General features: G+C 38.0%; 1 protein-coding gene across 2 annotated transcripts in view; it reads right to left on the reverse strand.

Annotated features, from left to right (window-relative positions):
• The window catches only part of arhgap15 (Rho GTPase activating protein 15), a 70,097-nt gene that overhangs the window by 16,554 nt on the left and 41,389 nt on the right, over window positions 1-12,154 (reverse strand). For both annotated transcript variants that reach the window (XM_036571371.1, XM_036571362.1), the window contains 5 exons: window positions 11,473-11,611; window positions 8,203-8,325; window positions 6,676-6,774; window positions 6,190-6,267; window positions 4,840-4,974 (listed from right to left, as the gene is read on the reverse strand). In XM_036571371.1, the coding sequence (XP_036427264.1) occupies window positions 4,840-4,974; window positions 6,190-6,267; window positions 6,676-6,774; window positions 8,203-8,325; window positions 11,473-11,611 (574 nt within the window). The remainder of the gene's footprint in view (window positions 1-4,839; window positions 4,975-6,189; window positions 6,268-6,675; window positions 6,775-8,202; window positions 8,326-11,472; window positions 11,612-12,154) is intronic.

A 12,154-nucleotide genomic window follows, 5' to 3' on the forward strand; every position in this document is an offset into this window, starting at 1 on the left:
GCAACCCTTGAAGAACCATCTTTTTTAAGAGCATATAGTTACTATATTTTACATTTACTGTTCTTTATTTCATTATTCTACTTTTTTTGTATTGTTTCCATGGGTTGGACTAGAACCACTAAACTTTGCAGGATTGTGGAGGTTATACAAGAACAGTGCACTTTGGTACCGATCACACTTATGCTTTTCGCAGTGTTCGTACAAATGTGATTTTTTTTCCCATAGGAAATGGGTGACGCAATACTGAGGAAACTACCACAGATGATGTGACATCCTTCACACTGCCTCTTACAAACATTATATATATATATATATATATATATATAATGTATATATGATGAGATGGAGTGTGTTATCGTGAAATAACATCACGGCCGTAGATCATCACAGCCATAATGTTATTCGTGATAACACATGGCCTTGAGTGTTCTATTGCTTTTATACAACAGTTAAACAAATAAAGTGAGAAATAAATCAATCGTGCTGTGAACGCGGCGTTTAATATGTTTAATGTTAGCAATTCCTTCTGCCAAATTATAGTCCCTTAACAAGCAGCTTGTTGCCACGTCAGAGCAACGAACTCCATTCACTCGCTGCACAGCCTGCTGTAAGGCCTCGCCTTTTAAAGTACGGACTGAGCCCTGGAACTGCCGCAATATCAAGTTTAGCTCAGTTTTGTCAGTTTTTGCCAGATCAATATTAATGTTGTTTTGTTCCAGCCAGTAGTTTAGTTTGGCGAATGGTGTTGGTTTCATTTCTGGCTGATTCCAGGTTGTTTAGCTGTTATTCTGTCACAGCTGCCGACTGAAAAGCTGCTCAGTGGTGACGACAGTTTCGGTATTTAGTCTCGTCTTCAGAGTCAGACCAAATCGGCTGTAGGTCAAACATAATCTTAAAAGTATCCATTTTCTGTTTTGTGGCTTGAGTGTCTCCTACAACTGTCAAAGGTGTCTCAGCGGAGTGATACAGTGTTTGTGAAAAATTGCCATAACAGCACAGTTAGAACACCTCTCAAACAATCAGCTTGCGTTGTATGTATATATATATATATATATATATATATATATATATATATATATATATATATATATATATATATATATATAGTCCATCACAGTGAAAAGGAAATGCACTGATGTAGAGACTTATAAATACAGATGTGATATTCAGCTTTCTGGCACTAACAGTAGCTACCTGGCTTCCTCCTACATTAGTCAACTAGCAGGAAAAAAGCAAACATTTAAAACAGCCCATATAAATCCTATAAATCCACCACAAAGTGCTTTTCAAACATCAACATACCTCATCAAATAGGACTATTGTTGCACCATTATAAGAGGCCAGTAAGCATTTTTACGACATACGATGGTTAGTGTTCCATTTTGGCCCAGGTGCCCCTTTATGATAAAATTACAAGATGATATCACAAATAAATAAATGTGCAGGGTTAATTAAAAACAGTTCAGCCTGTTCTAAACACAATTCTAGTAATAAGTTGAGGAAAAGTGCAGCCATGACCTGTTCCAATAGCAACGTGTTATTGGGCAGCGCTCCTAATTGAACCAGCTCTTGTCCAAAGAGGGCTTCCAAGGACCTTTAGCTAATGCCACCCATTTAAAGGGCAGTCATGGTTAGGAGTTAGCCAGTAGTGATTCTCTCTGGCGAGGGTCACTGTGCAAAACATAGCTGTACTCTAATGGATGACCATAAGCTGCCAGCTTAGTACGAATCCTCAAAAAGGGGTTCATTTGATTATTAGGATCATTGCAAGTATATGTGAAAAGAAAAGCTATAGTCGTATGCAAAAGTTTGGGCACCCCTGGTCAAATTATATTTTATAGTTTTGTTGATTTTCTAAGTGAAACCAACTTAACACATTATGTTAATACTCTACAGGGGACTACAGGAACACACTTCTGTGCATTGTACTGTATAATAATTGTTAATTCTCTGAATTTAACAAAAATGAAAGCAAATTAATTATGTTTTCCTTTTTTTCAAATAATAAGCGAGTAAATAGATACTGTGCACTAAAATTGGGAGAGAAATGTCATAATTAAGGTTCTCTGTATAGGATGTGTACTATTGTCTTTAATCGTTTGTATACAGCTGTGTTATAATAGTTTAAAGATGGCCTCTGTGAAGTAATCTGTAAATAAATCGTACTGAAATTGTTTTATTTAACTATATGTCTTATAAAACACTGAGTAAAGATATGACACTACCTCATTACACAGAGCGCACACATTAGACCTCATATAATCATACTATAATACAATCTATCATCGCTGTCAGACTAAAACCTCATATCTCTGAAATGGCAACTTTACCAAACTTTTTCCAAGTAATTTTTGATCATGTAACATAATGCAAAGAGGTAACAGAAGCTTTCAAATGATGCAAAGAAATTGATAAAAAAGGAGATACAAGGTTTTGCATGACAGCGACCATGTGCACAAGAGCCTGTGATCGCTCCCCAATATTACCATCTACATCTCATTACATGGTAATATCACTTATATGTCAGTTTACTGCACTCTCCTGACTGGGTATTTTGAATCCTTCATCCATCATGCATTACACAAAAATATCATACAACCATTGGGAATCCAGCCCACAGTAAAAAGGAAATGCACTGATGTACAGACTAATAAATACAGATGTGATATTTAGCTTTATAGCACTAGCAATAGCTACCTGGCTTCTTCCTGCATTAGTCAACTAGCAGAAAAACATTTAAAACACAATAAATCCACCTCAAAGTGCTTGTAGTTTTTCAAACGTCATCATACCTCATCAGAGGGGGCTATTGTACCAACACTATAAGAGGCCAGTAAGCATTTTTACAACATATCGCTGCTGTCGGAACAAAACCTTGTGTCTCTATTTTTGTCGTTTTCCAGTTTTTGACATAATTTCAAAATACCTGTTTTCGTTTCCATTGTATCAAAATTTCATGATGAATGGACCGAAAGAAACGGCCCAAAATTACTTCGAAAAAATTCTGGTTCCATTGACTTACATTAAAAGTAAAGTATGTTTTTTTCTTCTCCTGTAAAATTACCATTTTGGAGATATGAGGTTTTGTTCCGACAACAGCGATGGTTATGTTTTCCATTTTGGACCGAGTGCCCCTTTACGATAAAATTACAATATGAAATCCCAAATAAATGAATAAACAACAAGAAAAAAAAGGAGATACGAGGTTTTGCATGACAGCGATCATATGCACAAGAGCCTGTGATCGCTCCCCAGTATTACCATCTACATCTCATAAACATACAGTTTACTGTGCTGTCTCCTGACTGGTTATTTGTCTCTAGAGTCTCGCAGACTTCCCCAAATCTCCCGATAGTAATTCACACAGAATGTGTTGCAGGTTGAGCTAATTATACCTCCTGCTCCGAGGGGCCCGGTACCCTATTAATTAGTTGACTAAACGTTATCTGTAAGTGATCAAGCGCCTCCACTCATTAAGTGGATGGAAGCAGTTTGCAGAACGCCAGCCTACGTGCAGGTGCAAGTAAATATTTATAACTGAATTACAACATCACCGCAGGCTTGTTCCTGTTCTGTCTCTTGCTCTTCCCTGTGCAATAGGGGAACGCCAGATGGTAACAAAGGTAGAATTTACCCGTTTGAGACACATGACTAGCTTTTCCTCGCAAAACTTTCATCTTACTAATAGAAATAGACAAACTGGCCTCACATTTAAACATTACGCATCAGTTTCCTAGACCCAGATTAAGCCTAAACCTAGACTAAGAAGAATTTCCGAATGGAGAGTCACCATTGGAGCTGCAACCAGCTCTAGGTTGCCCTTTATGACATATGATTATTTAGGAACTGTCCATTCAGCATGCATTTCATTTCAAATAAGCTTATACAGATGCATTGAAACTTACATAAAGTAAGTCATTTCTCTACAGACAACCAGTGGGCTTGATGCCAGGTTCGACTTTAATGATGTACTTTGAATAATGAATAAGTGGCTAACAATGAATTGAAAGTAGCAGCAGCTAATTTGCATGATGTCATTTGTATAATAGTAATTGGTGGCTGTTTACAACATTGATAGCAACATTAAGCTTTTTTTTTTCTTAACTGAAATAACATCGGTTGTGAAAAATAAATAAATAAATAACTAAAACAATATGCACTCCACTGGAATAAGAACATGGCATCTTAAGAGGTGGAGTGCCCAAGAGAAACAGCATGGCGTCAGTTGGCCTGCTAATATGGGGCCCAGAGTTTGGCCTGCTGTGGCAGTGGGGGGTTCCATGTGACATTAAAGCTGATCTGGTGACAGTTTCTGTCTGGACCGCAGGCCTTGGCTATGCCCTCTGGCCCGAGGAATTCCCCTACTCCCATAAGAGGGGAGCAGCTCAGGGTTTGGGAGAACCACCTCCCTGTCAAAGAGCGACCCCTTTTGGCTGACAGGCATGTCAGAATGGCCATAAAGGACAGGCCGGTCTAAAATATCTGAACTAGCATGATGTACTCAAGTTAGCCAAGCTTACAGGTTACCATCTAATGCTGACATTGGGCCAGTTCTATAATCCACCTAATGCTGAAATTGGGCCAGTTCCATCTATCCAAATCCCAACCTTGGAACCTCTCGGATTCGTGGAATGTACACCATGATCGCTGGTTATTGTCTTTAGGTCATCTATTAAAGTTTATTTTAAATTCCTCCATGCTTGAAGCATGAGGCACCACACCTTAATAGGTTTGGCCACCAATAAAGGTTTTACCCTCGTCATCAAATTCCAGAATCTTGTGATCAGATCCCTTAAGAATTTCATACAATAGAACTGTGGTAGACCTGTGGTTGCTTACTTATGGCTTCCACGAACGCGTCGAAAAAGCGAAAGGGAAACAGCGGCTCTGGCAGTTCACGGAAAAACATCTTTAGTGCTCCGGTGATGACATGGATGTCCTCCCATTGGCTGTCGCCCAAATTCAGCTCCTCCTCTGGGGATGAAAAAGAAAGAACAGAACAGAAGGAGGGGTTAGGGGAAGAGAATCAAAACATCAGTCTTTTGATGAGGAAATTAGAGAATGCTAATCATTATGTCAGTCTTTTTTTTTGTTTTTTTCTTGCAGTACAACAGCAAACTGTTAATATGTCCCTCGAGACCTCAAACATTGTTCCCTTTGCTTTTCATGTGTAATGAAAACATCTTTGAATGTCATTGAGCAACACTAGGTGCAGAATGCAGTGCTAACACTGTTTAACACTAGCAGCCACACTCCTGACTATGGAGGTACTGCAAAAATTGTGGAAACTCTTTAACTCGTCCATAATATTTAATCATAGTTAAAAATACAATACTTAAGTATGTATTAACAGCTCATATCAGTATATTAGGATGGTTTATGAAGTTTATAACAGCCTTTAAACTAAAGTGTTGGATTGTATTTATAACACTGTTATGAAGCACTGTTCCAAGTAATGTAAAGTGACCAGAGGCCTACACGCTTAAAAAAGTGGTTCTTCAAGGGTTCTTTAGTAAACAAAATGGTTCTATATAGAACCATAAACACTCAAAGAACACTTTGCATCATTAAACGGTTCTTTGCATCATTAAAGCGTTCTTCAGATTGATGGGGAATGTGCTATAGATTGTTCTATATAGAGCTATTTTGAATAGATATTTTTGAATTATATATACCACCAAAAAGGGTTCTTCTATGGTTACATCAGAAACAACAAAAATAACAGAACCCTTTTCAAAAAGGCACATCCTCTATAGCACATCCTCGAACAATCCAAAGAACCTTTTAACGATGCAGAGAACCTTTTAATCATGCAAAGGATTCTTTGAGTGTTCATGGTTCTAAATAGAACCATTTTCTTTACCAAAGGACTCTTAGAAAACATATTTTTTTAGTCTGTAGTTAAGAACATTGTCAGTTTCATAAGAGATTTTTCTTGCATATTTTCCTGTATGTCTACAGTTTGAAGGCATCTTTTGTAGAACTGATATATGGTGTTCTTAATTGGGCCTTCTGAGTTCCATTACTTAGGAATGGTGCCGCATATCAGTGTTATAAATGGACTGACTGTCCACTTTTACTTCATAAAACATCTTATACTGCAAATACATTAGACATGGATGTTCATAACTGCTCACTGTTCAATGCTTAAAATTGGTAAACTGGCAAAATGATCTCGGTGATGGTTACCTTGGTCAACTAGGAAGCGTAGTTTCTGAATGGTGGACAGGTTACCACTCACTCTGTATATACCATCAGCCTCTAGCCCTAAGACAAAGGGTAAAGGTCAGCCTGGCATCTGAAAATGAGTTATAACTATATTAAACATATAATGATGCTTTTGGTCACACTTTACTTGGATGGTCCCTTATAGATGCTATACAGATACTTAAATCATTAACAAACCTTCTGATGATGTTCAGTTGATTATGAAGAACATCATGGTTAAGGTTAGGGTTAGGTGTAGAAGTAGGTTTTGCCTTGAGGTTAAGGTTAGGGCTAGGGTTAGGTTTAGGGTTAGGGTTAGATTTAATAAACTTTTTCACTCTGAACGTAAAGTTGAGTTGCATTTAATGGATATTTAGTTGAATGTTACTTAGATATACCGAGCACTTCCAAAGCATCTACAGTGGACCATCCAAATAAAGTGTTACCAAGCTTTCCAAATTGACATACCTCGTTTTTCCACCTCCTTCACACACAGCTGGACAAATCTGGGCACCGTGGTCCCTTCACGTTGACACAGAGTCAACAAATGACAGCCGAACACGCAATCTGCGAGAAGACGTTCTTTTAATCACAAACTCATTTTCAACAATTATTATTCAGATTTTTTTCTCAGATGTTTCAAAAAGCCTATTTTTCTTCGTCACATATACACTTTCACTTTCCTCAAGTCGAGCGATTTCCTGAAACAATCATCAGACGGTCACAACCCGCAGTCGTGTGACACAGTTATATCAAACTGCGACTGTCGATATGGAGTTACTCACAGTCTATTAACTTCCTCGCCGTTTGGCGTTTGAACTAATATGGGGCCAGCCGAGCTCTCCCTAAGGCTTATGGAACATCAAAGATGGCCTGCTCTCGTTTGAGCACTCGGGAAGGGGGTGGGGGGGGATTGGTGTGGGGTTGGCTGTGCTAAATGCATAAATGACTGCGAGCAAGCCACCTTTGCATACAAATTCCTATTCGCACCACTTCCTGGAGAAATATGTGGAGGGAGGGAACCTTTTTGAAATAAATTACCCTTTAATGGTGTGCTTGCGATATGAAGAGAAGAGGACTAATATTGAGAAGGATGTTCTGCTAACTAGCTTGCCTTGGAGCTCTGCCAGCGCTATCAGTTGGAGGGGCCACCTGCGCTATTTCTTAATCCCAGAGTACTTTTATTTATCCCGTCAATGCTGTCCTCTTTGATCTCGTATTTCCCCCCATAGATACGACATTAAAAGGGCCCTGTTAGACACCAGAGGAAATTACAAATATCACCACTTCATCTAGGAATTTCAACCACGCTGAAGAAATCCTTTAAATCCTCGCTGCGCAGCACAGTGCATTAGTTACAGGCTCAAGCAGAGGTGTGTGCGCTTGCTTGCTTGGGTTGGTAAATTGATTTGTTCTGGGAAAAGAAGGTCTTTATTGTGAAAATACCTAGAAAAAATCAATTAACTAATAGCCGACATTCTTGTTATCCACGTTTTCATTGACGATTACTGTAGCGGCTTCTGCCCGACATATTCTGCTGTATTCAGTGGGATGTTTCGGTTTGTAAGTTACATTTAGAGTTTTGTTCCTTGCTGTTCTCACATAGTAGAACAGTGTTGATACATTTACAGTCTATGCTCTGGTCATTGGGCCTCAGGTACCAACCATTCTTAGGAAGAAATTTCTTTTTAAAACCCATTTACAAAACCTTATATCTCCAAAACTTGGCATACTTTACTTTTAATGTAAGTCAATGGAACCAGACTTTTTTCCAAGACATTCTGGGTCAATTCTTTTGGTCTATTCATCATGGAATTTACATACAATGTAAAGAGCAACAGGCACTTTCAAATTATGTCAAAAACCAAAAAAGGAAAAATTGGGGATACAAGGTTTTGTTCCGACAGCAGTGATATATAATAAGACGCTTATTATATTATAAGATATTATTGAATGAGGCCCATTGTTCCAGGTTTCTAGACAGTACAGCATTACCTTTAATGAGGCCTTTCTCCTGTAATGTTTTCATGGAGGGCCGTCTGGAGATGAACTTCTTCAGCCTGTTCTTCACGCCATTCTTATCTGCACTGTCTGAGGCACTGTAGTTTAGCTTGAACACTGTGCAGACCACAGGAAAGAAAGGATGCCAGGTTTTTCAGTTGTCATCTTCAAAACCTCCCCTAACTTCATGGCAAAAGTTATTTCTGTTTTTATCATGAAAATGTCTGACAAAATGAATAGAGCCACTTCAGATCAATGTCCACATTTAATAAAAATGGCTCTGCTTGTTAGTCTTTTAAATGACTGCAATGAATTTTGTTGTTTAGTATCAATGGACAACATGGCAACAACACAAACTTTGAAAACTATCCCAACATTGTAATGATCTTGGGACAGATTTTAGGATCCTGTGGCTCCATTAAGAAAATGTATGGAAAATATAACGTGATGAAAATACAGTTTAGGGCTTGATTAAGCCTGGCAATAAAACATGCTATATCTTTGGATTACCAGTATTACAGATTTTTTTTTTTATTCTGTCATTAAATATCCAATTTCAGTACAGAAACAGAAATGCTGCAATTGCACCAACGATTCAAAACCATTTTTTTTTTCTTTTGAAGGTACGCGCTCCACGCATATGCAAGGTACAACTCCATGCACTGGTTAATTTCCCAGTGGGCCACAATATGCCACTCCAAGTGTGCCATAACTATGTTAAATTAGTGCCACATTGAGTCCACAGAAAGCCATAATAGATGATGTGGCTTCAAATTTACACAAAGGAAATCAGTCACACTACTAGCTTAGTCTTTTTTCACCTTTGATCTTTCAGCTTGAAAGCAGCCAGGTTGTGAAGAGGTAGTGAACTGATAAAATATGCTTTTGAAAGTTTTATTTTATTAAATCTATATGAGTCGAGTCTAAAAATGAACTTGAACTTGGCATTTACCAACACTCTCACTGCATCATATTCCGTTGTAATAGAGCAGCACTCTGCTACATGATGCTATGCAATGCTGTAGTCTACAACGCATTCCAGTGTGCACTGGCTTTTAGTATCTATGAGCCAATATGCGTGTCCGAACATCTACGACTGCTGATTGTCTAAAATTACATTCTGCAATCGGGTACAGTAAGAAAACACACTCATTTTCAGCACCTCATACTCATTTCTGGGTCCACTCATTTTTGGTTTATAAGAAGGTATCGAAAAAAGTGATATTCAAGAATCGAAATCAAGGTATCGATATTGAGAATTTTGAATGATATCAAGCCCTAGTCTTGGTTGAAACCGGGTGCACTTTATCTTCTATCTTCTGCAATGATGTTCTCGTTTCTTAAACTGGTGCTGAATGAAATGTAACTGTTGAGAACTCATCAACAAGAAAAGCACTTCATATTACATGTAGATGCATTCGAGGTCCCAGGTCAAGTCTTTATGTACCTCATACTGTGCAGCCAAATACACTTTGGTGTTCCTTCCCAGTATTCTGGTATATAGATATTCAGAAATGTTGTCGCTGATACCAGTAACAGTTTTAAGAAGCTAAAAATTCTATTTGATAACATCAGAGGATATAATTTGATATGGTTAAACAGATAAAAATAAACAGACTACAGTAATTTTAGTTAAACAGTGTTTTACTGACTGGTACAATTGTCAGTTCTGTCAAAAATCAACGATAAATTTTCATATACGATTGTCAGTTCTCAGTTTTGCTCAGTCTTCATATTTCATAAACAGTTGAAATGTCTTAAATATTATACACCATATGGCCAAAGGTTTGAACACAACCCTTCTAATTAGTGAATTCAGCTATTTTAAGGTAGATCTGTGGCTGGCAAGTATGTTAGAGTGTGCACACACTTATGTATAATCTCCATAAAAAAGCGTTGACCAATATAATGGTAACAGCATTGGGCTCTGGAGCAGTGGAACTGCATTCTCCACCAATATCTTTGGGATGAGTTGGAGTGATCCAGAACTGATCATCCAACATCAGTACCTGAGCTCACTAATGTTCTTGTGGCTGAATGCAGTCAAATCCTCAGCGACATCTAATAGGAAGCCTTCTCAGAAAAGTAGAGGGTGTTACTGTAGCAAAGCGGGACAGACTCCCTATTAATACTCTTCATTTCAGAAGAAATGTTGGATGAGCAGGTGTCTACAAACTTATAGACATAGAATATTGGGTCCCACCTTTTATTAAGTGTCTCTAATAACTGTGTAGTTACACATGGATAACATATGCAACAACACTGTAACTACTGATGATTTAGTCAAAGTTATGGATGGATTACAGAAGTACAGCCTATGTAATTACATGTGTATCAACTTCAGTTTTGCCTCTTGTAATTACACAAGCTTATCTTTTATACAGGAACTTTCCTGTAGTGTATTGTTAAAGTTACCCTTTATAATAAGTGGACAGTTCCTGTGTAGTTGTTATGTAGGTACTGTGTAATAATGCAGTGGTAATATAGACACTGCTTTGGGTTTAATGCAACATATTTAATTAATGTCATAAAAGTTACATTTTAAGATAAGGGGTCATCTGCTGTACTGTCACATATACATACAGAATGGTTTAAAGCTGTAACTGATTATGATATCACAGCACTAGCAGCATAATTGCTGGCTAAATGTTAGGAAAGCAGGCAGATACAATGTAAGTAGTGATATAATGTAAGTTATTACATCCTTTTACTGCTGGAAGAAAAAAAAAAAACTTCTGAAAAAAAAAACAAAAACTGCTGTTCCAGCCTGATTATAATTGTAATTACATTTGTTATTACCTTTGTGTAATTACATGAGAGAGAATAGGCTTTTACAACTATTAAGATACACTTGTGTAATTACATGAGGCAAAACTGAAGTTGATACCTGTGTGTAATTACATAAGGTGTACTTCTGTAATCCATCTATAACAGTGACTAAATCATTAGTAGTTACATTGTTGTTGCATATGTAGTTCACATGTAACTACATGGTTATTAGAGACAATATAAAGTGGGATCGAATATTGAACTCAGCTTTCTTCGTTGTTTCTGTTAATTATTTTTCATATGCAATATCATCCTTCAATTATCAGCAAAGCTTTCACGAATGCAAATAAATCTGTGGAACTTTGGTTTTAAAGGCCAACTGATACATCATTCGGGCCCCAGCTGGAATACAGCAAAAATGTTGACGCCTGCATTCCAACTCTTGATATTTGTGTGATTTGCGCATTTCCTCTTTGTGTTGTGCGCATCACTCACTGATAGAACGTCTGTTCTCAGGCTTTGGCTCTTTGGCTTTGATTTTTGTTGAGTCAGAGGCTTGTCTGGTCAGACACTCCGTACTGTTGGACCTCACTATGGTGGCTTTCCCTCCTCCAGGCCTTGCGTCTCCACTAGACTGTTGAAAGTAAAAGCAAGTGTGATCACTCATCATTTACTCATCAATGTAGTTCACCCCCTCACTCACAAATTCACTCAGCCTCCTTTTGTTGGTGGAGTTTTGGCCTTTTATGCTCAGCTCTGACCAGTTTTGCTGTGTTTTCTCACTGAGATTAGGATCTGTGTGGGGGGAACAGTTTCATCAGAGAATAAAATAGAACTCTCGCTGAACTCCACCCGAGCTTATTTTTGCATGTCAACGTTTCGGTCAGACTGTTCTCAAGACTTGCCGTCAAAATCACACAAATACCACTGTCCTGTTTGGTAACAGTGAGTCCCTTGAGGAGCCTGTACTGTATTTCAGAGACCTGTAAACTTGTCTGGTAACACTTTACTGTAGGGCAGTGTTATTAAGGCTACATGACACCTACACATGTCCTTCATAGCAACTGGCATAGACTTACATAAACGTTTATAAAGGCTGATTCAAATAGGTGTCATTTGTCAATAAGGACAATGTAGCCTCTCTGGTTGAGCTGCCAGCGAGCAATGAGGTGTATCA

Source organism: Colossoma macropomum, unplaced genomic scaffold, assembly GCF_904425465.1.
Source record: "Colossoma macropomum unplaced genomic scaffold, Colossoma_macropomum, whole genome shotgun sequence".
NCBI classification, from domain to species: Eukaryota; Metazoa; Chordata; class Actinopteri; order Characiformes; family Serrasalmidae; genus Colossoma; species Colossoma macropomum.